The sequence below is a fragment of the Schistocerca nitens genome, chromosome 4 (assembly GCF_023898315.1).
Source record: "Schistocerca nitens isolate TAMUIC-IGC-003100 chromosome 4, iqSchNite1.1, whole genome shotgun sequence".
Classification (NCBI taxonomy): Eukaryota; Metazoa; Arthropoda; class Insecta; order Orthoptera; family Acrididae; genus Schistocerca; species Schistocerca nitens.
In genome coordinates, this window is record NC_064617.1 from 161,456,943 (window position 1) to 161,480,181 (window position 23,239).

Here is a 23,239-nt window from a genome sequence, read left to right on the forward strand (position 1 = left end):
TACTCCTTAGTTGCCAACTGTACTGCATTCCCCGCGTTACCAACGCGAACCACATCTCTGGTGCAGTTTGCTCCAGGATTAATTCCCATATGTTGTAGCACTTACACAGTACTAATGTTGCCATCATTAAAAGCAAATAACAGCATCAGTGACCTTCATTCCAATAAAACCGTATTTTGGTAAACGAGTACATATAAAATTATTGAACGAATCATTGGAATTTTGAGTCTGACCATGCAGTCAATTCTTCAGTAATTGAGGTTATGCCAGGTCTCTGTAAATAGGTTTTATGATATCCTTGACTGCTGATGTGATGGAATGTTTTTTGCTGTATGAACTGTCTGAGTACTGGGCATTGCCACAACTGTGCCATGAATCAGGTCCAGTAGGGCAAAGGTGGTTTACTGGTTTTTCATCAATTGACCTTCTGTGGAGGAAGGTAGCCCATACTGCCTGCTTCATTTTCAACAAATCCTTAAGTATTATTGCTGATGGCCATCCAATAATACTGCTGTAGTTGATCAGTCATTTTCTCTGTCAGCCTGCCTCTTATGGTCTTACCATCAGAAAGTTTCTTGTCTCTCAAACTTTGTTTCAGCTTCCTAAAACTGGTGCCCATCCTCTTCTGGACATGACCCTTATAAATCCATAGTCTTCTACATAAAAAATTAGCAATTTTATTAGATCTTGAAGTGATGCAGGTAAAAACTGTAACATTTTCAACCGGTGTAGATTATATTTAAATTAAATTAAATTAAATACTTCCCATGTGAGTTTATAAGTGATACATATCATAATTTTATTGAGAAAATAGCAAATTTTATAATGAGAAAGAAATCCGAAAATGCGAAAAAAATTTTCTTTCCGTTCTAACTCTCCTTCATCTTCTTAACTTTAGTGAAAAAGACATTCAAGTACATACATGTGACTCAGAAAAATTGTGACACAATTCAAACTAACTGTCCACATGATAGCTAGAGACGAAAATCCTGGGGAGCACCCAGATAACTTACTTTTTACCTCAAACTATTTACTGTTTCGAGCAGATCTGCGCACGTACTGACGCGGTTCTCGCTGGTGTTGCTGGCTGGTGGTGTGGGCGTGAATCCCTTCCTGACGCTGGTGGCGCAGGGCGCGGTCCAGCTTCCCTCGGTCTGCGCCGTCCACGTGTGCGCGGCGCGATTTGGCCGCCGCTGGACCGGTGTGGGCTGTGCCCTGCTGGCAGGAGTCATTTGCGCGGCCGCCTTCTGCATGCTGAGGGGTAAGCCGTGTTATTGTTGTGGTCTCCAGTCCTGAGACTGGTTTGATTCAGCTCTCCACGCTACTCTATCCTGTGCAAGCTTCTTCATCTCGCAGTACCTGCTGCAACCTACATCCTTCTGAATCTGCTTAGTGTATTCAACTCTTGGTCTCCCTCTACGACTTTTACCCTCCACGCTGCCCTCCAATACAAAATTGATGATCTCTTGATGCCTCAGAACATGTCCTACCAACCGATCCCTTCTTCTAGTCAAGTTGTGCCAGTTGATTGAGTCCGTATAGAGCGTAAATTTTCCTCTGGATGCTCTGTTCTGTAGTGCAGTATTTATCTCACAGTGTATGACGTTCTGCGTTCCCTTCCTGTCACTTGGCTGTTCTTGAGTAACCGTTGAAGCCACTCATTAGCGTCTCATACTTAATAGCGTACTTAATTTCAAATAACTTAATCTTATTCAGTTAGATATGTTGATAACTGCGATTCTGTTAGTCCAGGTTCTGGTGTCAAAAAGCGCCTGTGCAGAAACCTGTAACCAACAGAAATGCAAGGTAAGAATTCAGTTCAGTGCAGCCTCTAAAGCGTTGTTCCCCACCCTGCTTTCAGAATGTATCAATCACTGACTTTTTGCACTGATTAATGAAAGTAATATGAATGAAATTGATTGACTGTGCCACAATCAGGCCAGTGGCAAGAGCACAAATATCGGTTGGTAGTAGATATATGTTGTTCACTAATTGTTAACATGTACGTCTACATTTTGACTAAAATCAAATGAAATCGTACCTATAATCAGAGAGAAATCAGTGTAGAAGGAAAGTGGCGAAATGAATACTTTCTGATATTCAAACACAGATCGGTCTGCGCATGAGTTAGAACTGCAAGTAATTAGAAGTTCAGCATTTCTGAAGTACTGTTTTATTAGCTAAACAAATATCACAGTTATATCTTCAGTTCCAAATGTATTGAAATTTCAAATATTTTGGTGAGACTCTGGCACATCCTATGTAATATCATTGGTATTCTACGGTGATGTTTAGTCCCGTAGTTGTGGCACAGGGAATGGTAGCTGTGGAAAGTGGCTAAGCGTTGTGTGGGTGTAGTTGCTCAATAAATTTAAAATACATTTTAATGACATAATTCAACAAATCAGAGAGGATGGGAAAAATTAATATACAAGAACGTGACGAGCGTCTAATCAAAAAATTAACTTACGACAATCTTACCTGTATGCAGGTCCACAGCATCGATAAATTACCTGAAAGGAAACCTTGCCCATTGTTCGAATCGTTAAACCTACAACGGACCAAGCTTTCCATTGAGAAAAGAAATTCACATTAATTAATATATAACATAACATCCCAAATAAGTAGAGTTCTTGCTGCTTAGAAACACGTAATTTTACAATAACACAGAACACAGCAATAAGCTACTCTTCCACTGAAAAAAAAATCTGTAAATAATGCCAAGCAAAGCGGAATAATTGTGTAGACAGTAAAACCACAAACTAATACTAATTCCGCTGATCAACAACAGAGACGATTAGATCAGATGGAGGCAGTCTCCTCTTATACTGACAAAAGGACCATATAAATCAGAGCAGTAATTCAAATAAGGCCTGCTATTATGTACCCGAAAATAAATCAGTTAAGCACAATCGACAAAAGTAAAGTACGCTCTGGGTAGATTCTTTTACCGAAATATATTTTCGATAGCAGTAATGGGCTTTGCAGTGGTCCCGTCTTAATGACAATACAACAGTGACACACAAACGCTGAAACATAACAAGACACAGTCGTCTGCACCTCGATTTTTTTTCCGAGCCCAACCAGTACACCACTCTTCATGTACAACACTGATAAAGAGCTATTGCCACATTTCACCTCTGCTTGTGCCTCGTCAGCACGACCTTGCTTGGTGCCAAAACGGTAGTTGATGCCTCGTGTTTTAACAAATCTCAGTTGACTGAGACCTAGATGTTACCTTTTACTTTATTCGCTATTTTCTTTTAGTCTACTATCTACATAAAAGAACAGACTGAGTGTTGCACACGAATAGGCATGAATGTATCAATATAAGATTTAATTAGTTTTAGATGTGTTAGTAGTAGCTAAACGTTATGCTATTGAAGATGGAAAAAATTCTACAATGAATATCTGCAGAATGAAATGTCATAACAAAAAAAGAGAAACGAAAAGCTCTACATGCTATCATTTGGCTAATTGGCACACAGACATCTGCTTTTCCGGGATTCAGAACCTATCGGCTACTGGTCCATTACACTATACTACGCTACTATATAACACTACACTACACTACTGTATCTTGTTTCAGAATGTAGCTGGATTTCTGTCTGGATGTTTAGCCCTAGACGCGCTGAGAGGTAGCTCAGGATACAAAGCGGCTGTACTGCTTTGCCACATCAGGCGCAGACACTGGGAAATTGCCGTCATGGTCGCACGAAGTCCTTCCTAGTCCTCCGCAAGGCTCATTTCCTCACTGCTTCCAGGAGATTGTTTTAGGTGGTTGTTCCGCCGTGGCGCGTCTCTTCTTCATAGTGGATGCCTTGTACACTTGTAGTTCAAAAGTTTTCGTTTCTCTTTTTTTGTTATGACATTTCATTCTGCAGATATTCTTTGTAGAATTTTTTCCATCTTAAATAGCATAACGTTTAGCTACTACTAACACATCTAAAATTAATTAAATCTTATATTGATACGTCCATGCCTATTCAGCGTGTGCCACAGTTCCTCATTCTTTATTACATTACAGACCTTCTGTATTAGTTCCTGATCTAGTTTGTAACATCTTGTGTAATAGCACATTACTAGGTGCCATTTTCTCCCCATTCACATGCTGTGATGTATTTTTGTTAAGTAGCTGGGATACCGACCATGACCCGACAGGAAGTGTATAGTGCCCTTTGTCGGAAGGAGGTGGTTTAGTCTTCCGATCAGAGACGCTGGTCTGAGAGTCCTTGACTGTAAGGGTACCTAAGCGAGCGCTGCATGCCGGTTGCTCTCGACGACATAGTCACTGCGGCTCCCGGGCACTGGCACCGCTACCCTGTTCCTCTCACCATCCTTGAGGAATCAGATTACGACCGTGGCTATTTATAGCCCTGTTACGGCCACTAATGAGAGTCTCGAAACGGCCACTCGACATGTGTTGACCATCACATACAACCAATATCGGTACGCAATGTATCTGTGTTACCAACTGACTGCACCTTGAGCTTCCACCGTCAGAGGATGTTACGGGACTTCAAGTCCAAGTCCCACGGCAACACCTTCAACGTGCACTCCAATGATGTCCTTGAGATGGCATCGTTGGAGGATAGAACGATTTTACCTTTACACCCAGACAGTAAGACAGAGATCCACCGGTGACGCTGTACTTCAAGCCACCACAAAAGAAAAACGTTGCTGTCGAGTCCTTCAAGTTTAGTGCCGCTGCGATGCGAAGACACTCCCGAAAGTGGAGCGTCACGCGGCTGCTGGCAGAGAGAGAGAGAGAGTGATCTCACGGTGCAGTGACGGGCGTGTTGTCCGCTGTGATTGTCCGGAGCCGGCCTGGTCGCTGAGTATCACCGTGATGTGAGCCCTGGTGTCTGAGGGACCAATTTGCCCTCATGTTCACAAACAGAGATGACCGTTTATTAGTTTTGTTTGGTTGGTGGCTAAACAGCTGTTTAAAGCATTAGGGTGTTCCACAGCCTGGTTACAGAAGAAGCACGAGTACTGTTCCGCTATTGTATACTATTCTGGGACCGGATTTCACTACTGAGTGTATATGTTACGAAACATCTGTTTGGTCTAAATAAAATGGAAATGCCGTGTGGCTAGGGCCTAATGTCGGGTAGCCCGTTCGCCTGGTAAAAGTCTTTCTAGTTGACGCCACTTCGGCCACGTACGTGTCGATGGGGATGAAATGATGATAAGGATAACACCCAGTCCCTGAGCAGAGAAAATCTCCAACCCTGCTGGGAATCGAAACCGGGCCGTTAGGTATGACATTTCGTCGCGCTGACCTCTCAGCTACCAGGGACCGACCTTGGTCTAAGTGATTTGACGTTAATAAATTTGCCACGTTTTACTGTTCAAGTTATTTTCACCCGTTAAGAAAAGTTATAACTTCAGTCGGCTGTAATTTAGTGCGGTGTTCATATATGAAGAACCGTCGTGTGCTGTTGTTGATGTTTTACCGTACTTTATGTATTTTGTGCTTCAAAGGGAGTTTATTTTTACTCAAGCATTACGTAAGGATTGGCCGTGTAAATGATCAATGAATGGTTTCTAATTCTAGTATGGTTAAGTGGGCTGTGCCTGTTGCTTGTCATAAACCGAAGAGGTTTCAGTCCACTAGGTATGGACTTCCTGAGTGCGTGTGGAATACGAGTAACTGGCTTGAATTGTTGGCCTTGCTATTGATGCAGGATTATTTCATAAAGTCACATGCTCTTACTCGTATTGGTCAAATAGTTATTTCTTGCTTGAAGTGTCTGAGATTATTCAGATTGTTAGTTTGTTAAGTTACTTTGAGAGGGAGCAATCATCTATTTGTTTAATTTACAGACAGTTAAATTAAAGTTGAAAATTAAATACGTTTGTGGCGTTTAATACCAAGGATAATACAAATACCTGTAGTTGCTTTTCATTTCAATGTTTCTGTGTGGGGGGGGGGGGAGAGGGGGAGGGGAGGTTTGCTTATGTTTGTTGCGCTATCAAACATCTTAATTAAACGCTGTTACTCCTTGTCTATGAACGGTGCTAATAGGCTGATGTTACAGGTATAGTAAGTTATTCTAAGCAGAAGCGCCAAGAGCTGGACTGATGTAACGAGAATGACCAGCTAGTGCACTGAAGGACCTACCATTTCTAAAACTAATACGAATATTGTGGCGCATAAACACGTTACGCACCTCCCCCCTCCCCTCCTCCCTCCCCCCTCGCCAAAGTTGTCAATGCACTCGTAAAAATTGTGTCTTTTGTTTAACTGACTGTCTTGAGTAGTTTCTTGAGCCAGCCGTTTGTTAAATGGTGAGCTGAAATTATTTCTTTTACGTAAAATGTCATACTTGAAGATTCTAGCGATTCTTGGTACATATTTTCATTGTGAGTATTATTCTACTGTCAGCAGTCGAAGTTGTAAAACTGAAAAGTCTCTTGATGCTCGTTATCAGAGTTTGTTTATAGTTTTCTGAAGTGATCCCCCTATGTTGAAGTGTTTAAAAGTTTTGATGAGACAAACAATAAATATGTTTTCAAGGTATGTATGTAAAGCGGCTTGGAACCTTCCTATTCCTCTTCCGCTGTTACCATTTGAGTTAGGAAGGTACTGGTAGTTTCTCATCCGTGTGTCTGCCTTGTACTTGATTCCTCGCCTTTCTCTATTAAGACGTACTTGTATTTCCATATTCGATACGCCTCTTGTGCCCAGTATCTCCTGTATCTTGTCACTGCAATTGTGCAGCTCTCTTCCTTAGTTCTAGGTCCTGAGTTGTCAAACCTAATATCACAAGCAGCGCCTCAGTTAGTATTGTTCTACACCAGCCTGTGAGGGGTGAACGGCCGTATTGCATGGCCCCTGAGCTCTCCGTAATTCATTCTGTTAGACTTCTTTTGCGAATCTACGTTAACGATCCCGTGTACAAAATACTTTGATACGTGCTTAAGCGAATCAATAAGTACTCATAACTATTGATGCTGCAATACTGACATCTACATCACCTTGATTTATACGACCGACGAGTGAAGCAAATCTGAAGTCCTGGCGTAAGAGAAAAAGCTTTCCAAACTGTTTCTATACGTTTTGCAACAAATCACAATTCTCTGTATCTCAAAGTTCCCAAGCTATAATTTCTTGAAAGGATAGCGAACATTTACTGACACTGTTTTTTCCATTCCATTGCCCCAACTTTCTTCTCTCTTCTCTTTCACGTTTTACAAACATTTCGAATTGTAGAACAACACGTTATAGGTTTTATTGCAAATGGAACCCCGAAAAATTCTGTTTAATTGAATACGCTCTTGTACATGGTCAGCACATTAAACATAACGAATCTTCTATCAATTCTTAATCTAATGGCCGCTGGAACAGTGTAAATAAGAAACCCATAGAAATAAAAATCAGTACCAACATGTGCAGTAGGGAAGGAGGGACGCAATCATTAGTGACATAGGGCTACAGCTCTGTGCTGAGTGGGATCAATCGATCGTCAAGTTGAAGCGGGCGCATCGAACGAAGAGTAAGCTTGTACCAATATACAGAGATACCGTGGGCACCAATGACGTCACAATCGGCAGGTGGAGTGGGTACGAGGGTACCAGAGGCCAATTAGCAGTCATTTCACTTGTCAATGTGCAAGGAGTACTCGGTGGAAAGTTCTTGGTATGTAAACGCGGTTGGAAAGCGGAGAATATTTAAAGCAGTGTTATGTCAGCGGGACTCTGCATTCTTATGCAACATGATATACGTTCGTCTGACACTTGTGGTGGTCCTGTGCGGTGGTTTACGCGTATGGAAACATTGTCTGTGAGATACTGAAGATATAAAACAAACAGGTCGAACACTTGATGCTTTAATTCATGTCCAATATCTCATGTAGTATGAACAACGCGTCTCGCACCGATCGTCATCCCATAATCAAAGGTAATTTAACTAACGTGATCATAACAAACCCCTCTGTAACAGGGTGATCCTATGGTCACATCATACGCAACATTCGGGTCTCATAAAGTACGCAAAAGGGACAGCCCTTCACATAACTTTTGGCCGCTCAGTTGACATAACGAGCAGTAACGTATGAGGTACAGTGTGCGTGTGCGTGTGCGTGTATCCTACTGTTACTATCTAACCATTTCTCGTAGCTGCTGCTATGCATGTTTTGATTCAGCTGGCATCATCGGACTGGCCATCACGGTGATGGCTGTGATAACGCAGTTCTTCACGACTGGCACTATCGCCATGGCCAACCTACAGAGTGTTGAGGTGCACCCCACGTGCCTGCGTCAGATCGCCGCCTGCGTCGAGTGGACCGCAGCTGGGGTCGTCATGTCTGCACTTCCATACGTGGCCCTCATGGTAAGTGAAGCGAAACGAGCGTGGCATCTATACCCCTAATTTCATTGTCTCTTAGTTGAGTGACCTCCAAATGTCAGTTATCAATAGCCTAGCGAAACAGACACCAGGAGAAAAATGAGGTGAAGAGGAAAGGAGAAAAAAGGAAAGGAAAGGAGAGTAATAATAACACAAACGGATCGGCAGTAGAATATTGGATCAGGTTTTCCTGAGAAAAAATTTCACGAACACTATACTTACTGCATATCACTCTAATACTTAAAGATCTCGTATACTGTGTTACGACATCTGCACCACTTGTTAGCAGCAGACACAGTGGCCGCGCCAAAGACTGAGATGGCGTGGGGTTTTACAATTATTTATTGGACTTTCTTTAGAATTTCTCCCTCGTCGTCGCTGCCCAGCCCTGCGGATCCCTCCTCCTGGCTGCTGCTGTGTAGATTCTCCGACAATGCGCGCAACGCGCGCCGCTGATCGCTCTCGGGAGCCTCAGGCCACCAGTGCTCCGCTGAAGCCAGGATGCTCCACTATTTAAATCCGGCAGGAGGACGTTTTTTACCCTCAGTGGTAGCTTTTTGTTATTACTCCCGCAGTATATTGCAGCGTAACTTAGCGTGCTGGCCTCACCTCCCCTTACTCAGCACTCTCCAGGCTTTGCTCGGCGCTCGGTCTGTGTGCGTCCTTGCATCAGCCTGTTGGTAGACTGCTGCTTTCAGCAAGGCTATTTGTGCCTGTCTACTCTGCAATGCCTCGGTCGGGGTACCTCTGTTTTGCCATTCTCCACTGCGTGAAGCAACGCTTGCTACATGTGGCCGCAACAACTGATATCTTGTCATACTTGTAGTATACTTGTAGGATTTCGACCTTCCTGCTACGGTAGTAGTTGCCATAGGAATGTATCAACAAGAATGACGAAACAGTGGATGATAAGACTCTACGGGTATTCGGCGGAAACATCTCAGGCACGATAGCTTACTTCCTTATGCCTATGAAGCCTCTATGTCTTCTGCATTACTATACTGCTAATAAAGCGGGCGCTGTTTCCTAGAGTTATCAGAAAACACGTGGGTTCTTCCAGTAACAGGTCAGGGGTAATACTGAAGATTAACTTAAAGGCCCATATCACCTACGTTTTATCATCACTGAGGACAGAGTCATCTCAGGTAAATTAAATGTAAAGTATCATATATATGAATGATGCCAGGAATTCGCTCTCAGCATTCCCCCTATCTTACCACTGCCACAGTTTTTTAGGGGAACCTTTTCATTATTTCATGACCTCGTACACAACCAATGACAAGTTAATAATAAAAACCACAATGCATACCATCTAACCCAGTGCACCAACCTGGAAGGAACTTACATTAGAGCAGCAAGCCATCGAACTGTTTCTTACGCAGTAGCAAATGTTCTCTGTACGCTCGCAGAGCTAATTCTATGACATCACCCGCTGTTTCGGTGATATCCCCCTCTCAGTTCGTCAGAAAAGCCACTGACTGTCAGAGAAGTACCTGAGCTACTAACACCTTACTGATGTATTTGTGTTCACTACAAACAACGATTACATTTGAACCAACGAAATCAATCGCTGGGGCTTAGTTTCCATCAAGGTGTATACTTGGAAACTTTCTAAATATTCTGTGTAAGGTTGCCTCCGTCACAAAGTAACAGCATGTCGTTTGAAATTTTCTTAAGCTCTGCATGTGCGTTGCACTGGTAAGATCTGCGGAACACTGAAAATATCGGCTATATGCGCTGTTTGTCTTGCTTGGAAACAAACTTGTTCCGCTTACTCATAGTAGATGATATTATAAACAGAAACGCCCACTTCACATTTCGTCCGTAACCTCTCATTCTGTATTGTCCAGTTCTGTCACGGGTTTATTTTTCTGGTGGAATTGATTTCAGATTAACAGTTATGCATAGGAGTATGGATAGGTTTAATAATTAAGAGTTGGCCAGTACGCACTTCCAGTGTGACGTCAAACAACACAGTGCATGAGCGGAACCATGACACTACTCGTGTGCCGAACTTTCCCAGCAGCTATGGAGTCACATCACAGTACTTTCCCGTTAGTTCAAGAATTTCATTGTAAGTTTTGCGTTGACGTATGACCGACTGTGTATTATAGGCGTATTCTCTGTTGTGCAGGTATTTTCACAGGAACATAGGAAAGTAAGGTAACAAACTGATGAAATAATAGTTTCATTCTCCCTCTGCAATTAGCCAACGGAGACTAAGGAACCCATTTACCAAAATACTGAAAAATATCAGTGAACAACGTCAGAAATTTTGGCTATGTGATTCGCGGCACACTCCAATACAGCCAGTTCGTAGTAAGTACCCGTTTGCACGGACAGCTGAATACTAACCCATATCTCCATTCACGTTGTTCATACACGTCGAAATTTCCATAGAATCACTCAGGATAAAATCCCAGCTGTTTTAATCATAGCATACAAAACGGTCGGCTCTGACATATATTGTGCTTATTCACATGGCTGCATTTGGGAACACAACAGATTTCTATGTTTCTGTATTTGGAGCACCGTCAACATGTCATGTCCGTTACAGCAGAGGAGGAGGGGGAGATTATTGTTTAGTCTCGACAACGGGGTCATTGGAGCATAAGCTCGGATTAGGACAGGAAAGCGGAATTGCCCTTTCAAAGGAAGCATCTCAGCATTTGCCTTAATCGATTTAGGGAAATCATGGAAGACCTAAATCTGAATGACCGGCTTTGAACCGTCGTCATCCCGAATGCGAGTCCAGTGTGCTAACCACCGCGCTACCGGCATTATTTAGAGCTAAAACGATCTTCTTTTTCTCTTCTTCTTCAGTTCATGGAGCTAGCTTATAGTTCGCCTACACAAAAACCACCCTATCTTCGAGTATCTTTCCTTTAGGTTATTGGTCCATTACATATCTGAGTATGTTCTCTGCCCCATTCTTGAATACGCTTCTGCCATTGTCTTATCTCGTATTATATTTTTTTCGCCCAAGCAAAATATGTCATTCTTTCAGTATTTGAAAATCATCTACTTGCTCTCTCACAGAACGTTCTTTCACCTTCCTTGAAAATATCTCTTAAGCTGAATGTATTCTTATTTGTTCTTTCTTAGTTACTGTCCAGCGCTCACTCCAGTATGTGAGCATAGGTGTTGCTATTATTTTTTAGAATCTGGTCTCTGTGACTATCCTGCATATTGGCCAATGTAGTATGAATAGTGCAACACATCATTTCAGTTTTCAGTTTTGTTTAAGTTATTGTAGATACCATTATCATATTCATGTATTATATAATAGCCGAATAACTAAAATTGAGATACCTGTTCAACTCATTTTCCATTTAGCATTATTTTAGAAAGTACTGGAAATTTTTTGGAAAATCTGCTACTTTGCATTTATTTTGTGAAGTTTCAGAGGTACAGAGTTAGCGTATTAAGTCGAAGCGATTTAGAGTAGATTGTAAAGTATCCCCCATCTTTTGGACAATTATTTGGTCATGAGCAAAGAGTACAGTATATGAATGCGTGCCTCTAAAATTAATTTCATTTCTCACATAACTTGTTCCATTGTCTAATAGAATCGTCAAGATATATATAAAATAAAGTTTCTTTATAGAAGGAGTTATCACCTAGCATAACTTCGTCTTTCCATTATATTTTATAGTATCACTCTGCTCATAATCTACAAATACAAGTTCCCAAAATAGTTTCTCGTCTACAGCAACATTGTAATTGCAGCAAGATCGTCCTTCTCTAAAAACTTTTTCTCTTCCATTAAGAGGGCACCAGCTATTCTTTTCGGTAAGTTATTAATTATTTTTGCATGTAATTCATAGCTAGCGTTCAGGTGACTTACTCGTTTACAATTTTCGCAACCATACACTATGTGGCCAAAAGTATCCGGACACCTGGCTGAAAATGACTTACAAGTTCGTGGTGCCCTCTATCGGTAATGCTGGAATTCAATATGGTGTTTGCCCACCCTTAGCCTTCATGACTGCTTCCAGTCTCGCAAGCATACGTTCAATCAGGTGCTCGAAGGTTTCTTGGGGAATGCCAAGCCATTCTTCATGGAGTGCAGCACTGAGGAGACGTATCGATGTCGGTTGGTGAGGCTTGGCACGAATTCGGCGTTCCAAAACATCGCAAATGTTTTCGAAAGGGTAAAGGTCAGGACTCTGTGCAGGCCAGTCAATTACAGGGATGTTATTGTCATATAACAACTCCGCCACAAGCCGTGCATTACGAACAGGTGCTCGATCGCGTTGAAACAAGCATTGGCCAGCCCAGAATTGCTGTTCAACAGTGAGAAGCAAGATGGTGCTTAAAACAGCAGTGTAGGCGTGTGCTTTGATAGTGCCACGCAAGACAAGGGGTGCAAGTCCCCGCCATGAGAAACACGACCACACCATAACAACCATTACCTCTGAATTCTACTGTTGGCACTACACACGCTGGCAGATGACTTTCACCGGGCATTCTCCCTACCCACACCCTGATTTCTGATCGTCACATTGTGTACCGTGATTCGTCACTCCACACAATGTTTTCCCATTTCAATCGTCCAATGTTTACGCTCCTTACACCAAGCAAGGCGTCGCTTGGCATTTACCGGCGTGATGTGAGGCTCATGAGCAGCCGCTCGACCATGAGATCCAGGTTGTCTCACCTCCGGCCTAACTGTCATAGTACTTACAGTGGATCCGGATGCAGTTTGGGATTAATGTGTGATGGTCTGGATAGATGTCTGCGTATTACACATAACGACCCTCTTCAACTGTCGGCGGTCTCTGTCAGTCAGCAGACGAGGTCGGCCTGTACGCTTTTGTCCTGTACGTGTCCCTTAACGTTTCCACTTCACTATCACATCGGAAACAGTGGAGCTAGAGATGTTTAGAAGTGTATTAATCTCGCGTACATACGTTTTACACAAGTGACACCGATTCAGTTGACCACTTCCGTGGTCCGTGAGTTCCACGGAGCGCCCCATTCTGTCCTCTCGCGATATCTAATGACTTCTGAGGTCGCTGATATAGAGTACCTGGCAGCACAATCAACCTAATATGAAAAACGTATGTTTCTGGGGGTGTCTGTATAGTTCTGATCAAATAGTGTATACAGATCTTTCTTTATAGATTGATGCTTCTTCCACTCTTCTAGAGGCGCATATTGCACTTCATTTCCAGCATTCTCTTGATAAATGCAACAGCCTCATTTACAACAGAAGTCCTGCACATCTGATAAGTCCTGCATTAATATTGTCGTGCCCAGCTAGTTTTCTATTCGTCATCTTTATTAGTGCTCCTTGTATCTCCTCCAATGTAGTTTGTCCCCTTGGTGGATTTCATCATATTGTCGTATGATATAAGACGAAAAGGAACTCTGTGATGACATAAACTGTGTAATCCTTGCGTTTAAAAAAGATGGAATATTGAACAAAATCAGCCCTCTACAGAAAACGCCAACCCAGATCCGATGAATAGTCGCAAGAGAACTGAAAAAAAGTTAGTCGTCTCTTACATGGCGACCATTTTGGCTTTAAGAATTGTGAAGGCACCATAGCGGAACTTCTGGCATCACGCTCGATAACGTATTCAAGAACTAGGATGTTTCGATCTAGGGAAACCGCTACAAAATTTAAAACTTTGCAAGGTGTTAGAACTTATCAGCATATGTGAGCTACAGGGAAAGAAAGGAAATACACAGTAGCAGTAAGAACCATGAAGAAACAATAAGAATGGAATACCAAGGTCGAAGTAACTGAATTGAAAAAGGTGTGTGACAAGGAGGTTCTGGAGTGTTCTTAAAATACAGGGTGAAAGAACATCAATGATAAGATTTGATGATGAGAATGGCATCTCCAGTAAGAGCGAAGAAGTATTAGATGACATATTGAGTGCAATGAACAGTTTATACAAAACTGAATGTTTATTGAGGGTAAACAGAAGAAACACGAAAGTAATTATGGCTATAAGATACAAGTGATGAAATTAGCATCTACATTAGGGACCCACAAGCAGCCGATATGCACTTTCAGCTCAAAATAATGTATGACAAACAAACCAAGGATGACGTAAAAGCGGTTCAGAACAAGCAAAGAGAGAATTTCATTCCAAAAGAAGGCCACCTCTATTACACTGTAGCCTTGAGGAAGATATTTCTGTGGATAAAAGTCAGCATTTCCTCATTCTAAAGAAGTGAAGCATGGACTGCAGAGAACCGGAGAATAGGACAATGAAGCGTTTGAAATATCGTACTGTAGAAAGATGTTGAAAATTAGGTGGACTCATATGACGAGAAACGAGGAAGTACTCCACAGTATTGGCGAGGACAGGAACAACGGAGGATACTGATAGGAAGAAGGGGCAGACGTGTGTTGAACACATCAGAGAATTGCAGGGAACTGTAAGAGGTAAGAATTGTAGGGGTTGCTAGACACTGGAACGTATTCAGCAAACAGCTGAGGGTGCAGCATGCAACTGCTGTTCTGAGATGAAGAGGTTGGTACAGAAGAGGAAGTAGGATGGGCCTCGTCAAACCAGTCAGGAAAGTGATGATACCCCTTGCAAAATAGAAGCGCGAGAGGAGCAGCATATGATGTTCCATTGGTTTTGTGGAGATTCATGAAGTACATCTAGACGATATCGTCTTCCGGCAGCCCAAGAGCACTAACGGACTGTTGCACCATGTTAACGATAGCTATAGCCTAACCTATTCGCTTTCTTTTAAGTAAAGTGCTGATCTAGTATAATAAGAGATAATGAAATTCACCGCAAGTAAATTATACCATGTATGTAGACTCTCTGACATAAAACTTGGGCCGGCCGAAGTGGCCGTGCGGTTAAAGGCGCTGCAGTCTGGAACCGCAAGACCGCTACGGTCGCAGGTTCGAATCCTGTCTCGGGCATGGATGTTTGTGATGTCCTTAGGTTAGTTAGGTTTAACTAGTTCTAAGTTCTAGGGGACTAATGACCTCAGCAGTTGAGTCCCATAGTGCTCAGAGCCATTTGAACCATTTGAACCATAAAACTTGGTCGGTGGCCGGTCGCCAAAGAGCTTCAGCCGCGCCGATCATGACATCAGGGAAATAGCACGACCGCGAAGGTACTACTACTTAAATCCGGCTATCTGCACAATATGGCAACATCGTTGGCTGTCGCATTATCTGGAAGAAATTTTCTTTTCGATTAAAGTTTAAACAAATTATCCCTCGGTCACAATTTTAGTCTTATAAGAATAAATAAGACTGAAAATTGTGACCGAGGGCACATATGTTTCAACTTTAATTTGTAAACGGTCACTTATCCAAGCAGCCATGTTTAGAACTTTGCGAGGAAAAAATCTTCTCTTCGAGCTGTTCGGCGATGGCTTCACCCGTAGCAGTCTGGCTATAGCTGTCGCAGCGGTCGCACGCTCCTCAAGTTTGCCCCGTGAACGTTCAGTGTTTACACCAGTGCTTTCGAGTTTCGTGATCGTTTATTGACGTTTTGCACATGAATTAAGCGTTATCAATTGAGCATTTGGTCTTCGTTCGTGTCGTCTTTCTACGTAGTGCCGTTGGGATTTCGGCGTTGTCCGAGATTTCTTCGCTGCAGAACACCATGGCAAACTCCGTGAGAAAAAACACCGTGATTTTCACCTTCCAGAAGTACACCTGTCGAGTACAGCCCTCTGCACTTGAAATACACGACTGGATTACCGAGGTAATTGGCCTTAATTCTGAATCTGTTCATACCATGCAGCTAGACTCCGATGAAAACTGTATTTTTGTAAAGTATAACGATTCCGTGAGTGTAGACCGCTTTCTGGCAAAATTTGGTTATGAAACTGAATTTATAGACCGTGATGGTACTAAAAGTACACTCAAACTCCGGAATTCCGAGTCTGTAATTAGGAATGTCAGGGTTTTGAATAGTCCCATAGAAGTAGACAACTCGAAAATTAAATATGTCCTTTCAAAGTATGGGGTTGTCAGGCAAATAGTCAACGAATGGTGGGCTTCGCATTTCAAGCTGCAGTGCTTTAGCGGCATTCGCTCCGTGGAGATGGAAGTGAAGGCAAACATTGCATCCCACATCTTTGTTGACGGGCACAAGGCGCATGTTATGTACTCACGGCAAACGCCTACATGTCTTGTATGTAACGAGTCTGGTCACCTCCGTCAGGACTGCCCTCGCCGTGTTTTTGTGCTAACAAATAACCTTATGCAACGCCGGAAATTAACACTCAACGATTTGTTGCCAGCCAGTAATACAACAGAGCCGGCGGCTGTCGTGGATCCTGTTACTACCTCTGAAAATGTTACACTTAATGTTAATGACTTTCCGTCTTTAAAACCTGCATTAACTGCTGAAATTCCGTCCCGTGACAGCGAGATTCCCTCTAAAAAGCGTCCTCTAGAGGACACTGAAAAAAATGTTGATTAGGACTCTTCCTGTGAAACACCCGTTGCCAGGAGGCCGAAGCCCAGTCCTGAAGATTTGTTGGAAGTGGAAAAAGGAGATGGAATGCAGGTCGATGTGGCTCCCACTTCCGCATAAGGACTTACACCGCCACGAACAGATAGTGACGCAGCTGGTAGTGACCTTTCACGGAAATGTGACCCTGAGCATGTGGTCACAGCTGCAATAACCGCATCAAGTGCACAGCCCATACAGTGCGAACAGTACGAGGAAGTACCGAGTAAACAACCTGCTGACTCCGAAGCGCAACGCCGCGCCGAAGGAGGAAATAAACAAGCATCACCGCTTCGCCAGCAAGACAACAGAACAGACACCACGCCGGAACCAAATATTGACGACTTGCACGCCACGGCCGTTGCCCCAGACAGCCACCGCCGGCGGCTGCGACCGACACCGGGTCTTGCTGTCACGCGTCATCAAGCGAAAGCCACACCAGAGAAGAAAGACATCAAGAAAAAGAATATTAAATATGAAGTCATCAGGGCCAACACTGAAGAGGAGAAAGAGAAGGGCCACTTACAGCAATGCATTGTCAGGATTTCTGGATACTTTCCTTCTCAAGCTCTTTGTTTAAAAGCAGTGCAAATTTTTCTAGGAAGTTAGTACATGTAATGGGCACACAGCTTGTAAAGATCGTACCTTGTAGGGAAGCACGTTGCTGCTATAATCTTAACGATCCTCATCCCAAATAGCTTCTTCTGGTATGTCTGTGATGCAAGCTTATAGCATTACTACTATTAACATTAATAAAATACAGTCACCCTTGAAATTGGCAGCACTAAAGGAATTCTTCTACCAGTCCGGGACAGATATCGCGTTGCTACAAGAAGTTGCGATAACGGAATTTCGATGCCAGGCTTTTTTGAAACTGTTAATGTTTCTACGGAAGCCAATATCGGCACAGCCATTCTTATAAGGGAAGGCATTCCGGTGACTGAAATCGAACGAATAGAATCAGCAAGAGCCATAGGCATAAAAATTTTCGATGTGACAGTGCTTAACCTTTACGCCCCATCAGGAAATGCCCACAAATTGGATCGTGCGAAGTTTTTTCATGATGAACTGATTAATTTATTGAGGAAAAATCCGTGTTCTCTTATACTAGGTGGAGATTTTAACTGTGTTTTAAACCAGAAAGGTCAACAACCCAACTACTCGCCACAGTTAAAAATGTTAGTAAGTGATCTACACCTTAAGGATGTGTGGGAAATTCAGCACCCGACGTCAGTCGGGTTCACGTATATAACCAGCCACTCCCGCAGCAGACTAGATAGAATTTACGTGTCACCAAATTTGCAAAATTATTTATTAAACGTTGAAACTATTCCCGTGTATTTTAGCTATCACAGTACACTTTTCACTTGCTTTAATTTAAGCGTACACCCAACCCGTCGATTCAGAGGCGAATGGAATTTAAATATCTCTGTTTTAACTGACGAAGAACTGGAACAGGAAATAAGAGTAGCGTGGACTATGTGCCTCCGCAAAGTAGACAAGCACCCAACAGTCATTGACTGGTGGACTAGGAGGGCTAAACCAAGACTGCGGAAAGTTGTCATGCAGTATAGTGCAGCGAGGCACAGGGAGTTGAGGAATACAATGGAGTTTTATTATAAAGTTTTAAGAGACTTATATCAACAGGCCCATGATGACTTAATTCGTCTGAATGATATAAAAAAAATAAAAGCCAAGTTATTAAGCATTAAACGGCAACAGACGGAGGGACTCAAAATTAAATCGAAAGCCACATCAGTCGCAGCAGATGAAACAGCTTCTCTGTATCACTTGGTGCGGCATGCTAAAAACAGACGTCCATCTTTAATTGATGAAGTCCAGACGCATACTGGTACGAGGCTCACATGCCAGAAAGAAATACTGGACGAAGTCCACAGGTACTATGAAACCTTATATGCCCCTACCGCAGTGTAAGATGCAGCTCAAGAGGACTTTATCACTATTATAGGTGCCCAATTGTCGGGAACAGGCAACGCTGACATCATGTCACCTATTACTAAAGATGAAGTGCATGAGGCAGTGCGTAACTCACCTCTCAAAAAATCTCCGGGACTTGATGGCCTCCCTGTGGAGTTTTATGCCCGCTACTGGTCTATAATTGGGGACAAGATCACTTCCATGGCAAATGAGGTCCTGAACGGAAAACCGATCCCTGCAGAGTTTAAGGAAATTAAAATAGTACCGATTCCTAAGAGTAAAGGCAAAAGCAACTTAAACAATTTTCGGCCTCTTTCGCTACTAAATTCTGATTACAAAATAATTTCGTGTATTATCAAGAAAAGACTCTCTGCCTTTTCCAACAAAATATTGAGTCATCATCAATCTTGTTCTCCGACCAGAACGATATTCGAAAGTCTATCTGCATACAGAGACGTCATTTCAATTACCTCAGTGACAGGTATAAAATGTGCTTTAATCTTTATAGATTTCAACAAAGCTTTTGACCGCGTTAATCATAGATACCTCTTTGCGACGCTGTCAGGAATGGCTTTCCACCCCCAGATTGTGAACATGCTAAGGAATATTGCAACAGGTATAAATGCGAAAATAGCAATCATTGGCCAAACATCTAAAGCCATACAGAAAAAGGGGGGGGGGGTCCACAGGGCAGTCCCTTATCTTTGTTTTTATTTTCCGTAACTTTAGAGCCCTTCCTCCGCACTGTCCACGCAAGATTAACAGGCATAACATTGAGTGATGAGAAAACTGTCATACGAGCTTATGCTGATGACGTGGGCGTTGTAATAAGGAATAAGGAGGAGACAGTTACACTGGAAAGAGAAATCCAAAGGTATTGTCTAGCGTCGGGAGCGACAGCAAATGAAAACAAAAGTCAAATATAGAATCTACGGGGCCTAGATCACCTTCGACTTACATGGGCAAAACAAGACAACAAACATAAAACTTTGGGAATAACCTTAATGGCATGTCCGATGAGGATGGCTCCTTTTAACTGGACGGAAACTAGGAGGAAAGTTCATGGTGCTTTAATGGAGAACATCCATCGAACTATGGACCCGGTGCAAAAAGTCAGATTCATCAACTCCTGCGTTTTGTCTAAAGCGTATTTCACTGCGCAGGTATTTCCAATCCCTAAACTAGTAGCGAAAGGGATCATGTCCACTGTTACCAATTATTTATGGCGAGGAGACATATTCAGGGTTGGTGCGACTACCGTTATACTGTCTTCTTGTCCAAACTATTCATCGTCCAGGTTTCACTTCCATACAAATACTCTCAGAAACGACTTCGTGACACTTAAATCTATACTCGATGTTAACAAATATCTCTTCTTCAGAAACGCTTTCCTTGCCATTGCCAGTCCATATTTTATATCCCCTATACCTAGACCATCATCAGTTACACTCCTGGAAATGGAAAAAAGAACACATTGACACCGGTGTGTCAGACCCACCATACTTGCTCCGGACACTGCGAGAGGGCTATACAAGCAATGATCACACGCACGGCACAGCGGACACACCAGGAACCGCGGTGTTGGCCGTCGAATGACGCTAGCTGCGCAGCATTTGTGCACCGCCGCCGTCAGTGTCAGCCAGTTTGCCGTGGCATACGGAGCTCCATCGCAGCCTTTAACACTGGTAGCATGCCGCGACAGCGTGGACGTGAACCGTATGTGCAGTTGACGGACTTTGAGCGACGGCGTATAGTGGGCATGCGGGAGGCCGGGTGGACGTACCGCCGAATTGCTCAACACGTGGGGCGTGAGGTCTCCACAGTACATCGATGTTGTCGCCAGTGGTCGGCGGAAGGTGCACGTGCCCGTCGACCTGGGACCGGACCGCAGCGACGCACGGATGCACGCCAAGACCAGTAGGATCCTACGCAGTGCCGTAGGGGACCGCACCGCCACTTCCCAGCAAATTAGGGACACTGTTGCTCCTGGGGTATCGGCGAGGACCATTCGCAACCGTCTCCATGAAGCTGGGCTACGGTCCCGCACACCGTTAGGCCGTCTTCCGCTCACGCCCCAACATCGTGCAGCCCGCCTCCAGTGGTGTCGCGACAGGCGTGAATGGATGGACGAATGGAGACGTGTCGTCTTCAGCGATGAGAGTCGCTTCTGACTTGATGCCAATGATGGTCGTATGCGTGTTTGGCGCCGTGCAGGTGAGCGCCACAATCAGGACTGCATACGACCAAGGCACACAGGGCCAACACCCGGCATCATGGTGTGGGGAGCGATCTCCTACACTGGCCGTACACCACTGGTGATCGTCGAGGGGACACTGAATAGTGCACGGTACATCCAAACCGTCATCGAACCCATCGTTCTACCATTCCTAGACCGGCAAGGGAACTTGCTGTTCCAACAGGACAATGCACGTCCGCATGTATCCCGTGCCACCCAACGTGCTCTAGAAGGTGTAAGTCAACTACCCTGGCCAGCAAGATCTCCGGATCTGTCCCCCATTGAGCATGTTTGGGGCTGGATGAAGCGTCGTCTCACGCGGTCTGCACGTCCAGCACGAACGCTGGTCCAACTGAGGCGCCAGGTGGAAATGGCATGGCAAGCCGTTCCACAGGACTACACCCAGCATCTCTACGATCGTCTCCATGGGAGAATAGCAGCCTGCATTGCTGCGAAAGGTGGATATACACTGTACTAGTGCCGACATTGTGCATGCTCTGTTGCCTGTGTCTATGTGCCTGTGGTTCTGTCAGTGTGATCATGTGATGTATCTGACCCCAGGAATGTGTCAATTAAGTTTCCCCTTCCTGGGACAATGAATTCACGGTGTTCTTATTTCAATTTCCAGGAGTGTATTTTACACCCCAAATAGCAAAACTCATTTACTACTTTAACCGTCTCATTTCCTAATCTAATTACCGCAGTATCACCAGATTTAATTCGACTACATTCCATTGTCCTCGTTTTGCTTTTGTTGATGTTCATCTTATAAACTCCTTTCAAGACCCTTTCCGTACGGTTCAACTGCTCTTCCAAGTCCTTTGCTGTCTCTGACATAATTATAATGACATCGGCGAACCTGAATGTTTTTATTTCTTGTCCATGGTTCTAATTCCTGTTCCGAATTTTTCTTTTTTTTTTTCCTTTACTGCTTGCTCAATACACAGATTGAATAACATCGGGGAAAGGCTACAACACTTCCTCACTCCCTTCCCAACCACTGCTTCCCTTTCTTGCCGTTCGACTCATAACTGCCATCTGCTTTCTGTACAAATTGTAAATGGCCTTTCCCTCCCTGTATTTTACACCTGCCACCTTCAGAATTTGAAAGAGAGCATTCCAGTCAACATTGTCAAAAGCTTTCTCTAAGTCTACAAATACTACAAACGTAGGTTTGCCTTTCCTTAACCTATTTTCTAAGATAAGGCGTAGGGTCAGTATTGCCTCACGTCTTCCAACATTTCTACGGAATCCAAACTGATCCTCCCCGAGGTCGGCTTCTACCAGTTTTTCCATTCGTCTGTAAAGAATTCGTGTTAGTATTTGGGAGCTGTGGCTTATTAAACTGATAGTTCCGTATTTTTCACATGTGTTACCACCCGCTTTCTTTGGGATTTGAATTATTATATTCTTCTTGAAGGCTGAGGATAACTCACCTGTCTCATACTTGTTTCGACTTAGGTCTTTCAGTGCTGTGTCAAACTCTTCACGCAGTATCATATCTTCCATTTCATCTTCATGTATATTCTCTTCCATTTCCATAATATTGCCCTCATGAACATCGCCCTTGTAGAGATCCTCTATATACTTCTTCCACTTTTCAGCTTTCCCTTCTTTGCTTAGAACTGGGTTTCCATCTGAGTTCTTGATATTCATGCAAGTGGTCTCTTTTCTCCAAAGGTCTCTTTAATTTTCATGTAGGCAGTATCTATCTTACCCCTAGTGATATGCGCCTCTACATCCTTACATTTGTCCTCTAGCCATCCATACTTAGCCATTTTACACTTCCTGTCGATCTCATTTTTGATACGTTTGTATTCCTTTATGCCTTCTTCATTTACTGCATTTTTGTATTTTCTGCTTTTATCAATTAAATTTAATATCTCTTCTGATACCAAGGATTTCTATTAGCTCTCGCCTTTTTACCTACTTGATCCTCTGATGTCTTCACTATTTCATCTCTCAAAGCTACCCATTCCTCCTCCACTATATTTCTTTCCGCCATTCTTGTCAATCGTTCTCTAATGCTCTCCCTGAAACTTTCTACTATCTCTGGTTCTTTCAGTTTATCCAGGTCCCAACTCCTCAAATTACCACGTTTTAGCAGTTTCTTCAGTTTTAATCTACAGTTCGTAACCAATAGATTTGGGTGAGAGTCCACATCTGCCCCTGGAAATGTCTTACAATTTAAATTCTGTTTCCTGAATCTCTGTCTTACCATTATATAATCTGTCTGAGACCTTCCAGTATTTCCAGGCTTCTTTC

General features: G+C 43.2%; 1 protein-coding gene across 1 annotated transcript in view; it reads left to right on the top strand.

Moving 5' to 3' along the window:
• LOC126252176 (carcinine transporter-like) overlaps positions 1–23,239 on the top strand; it is a 92,649-nt gene that overhangs the window by 62,533 nt on the left and 6,877 nt on the right. Inside the window, exons 6-7 of the mRNA XM_049953046.1 lie at positions 1,047–1,261; positions 8,151–8,338. Of these exons, the coding sequence (XP_049809003.1) occupies positions 1,047–1,261; positions 8,151–8,338 (403 nt within the window). The remainder of the gene's footprint in view (positions 1–1,046; positions 1,262–8,150; positions 8,339–23,239) is intronic.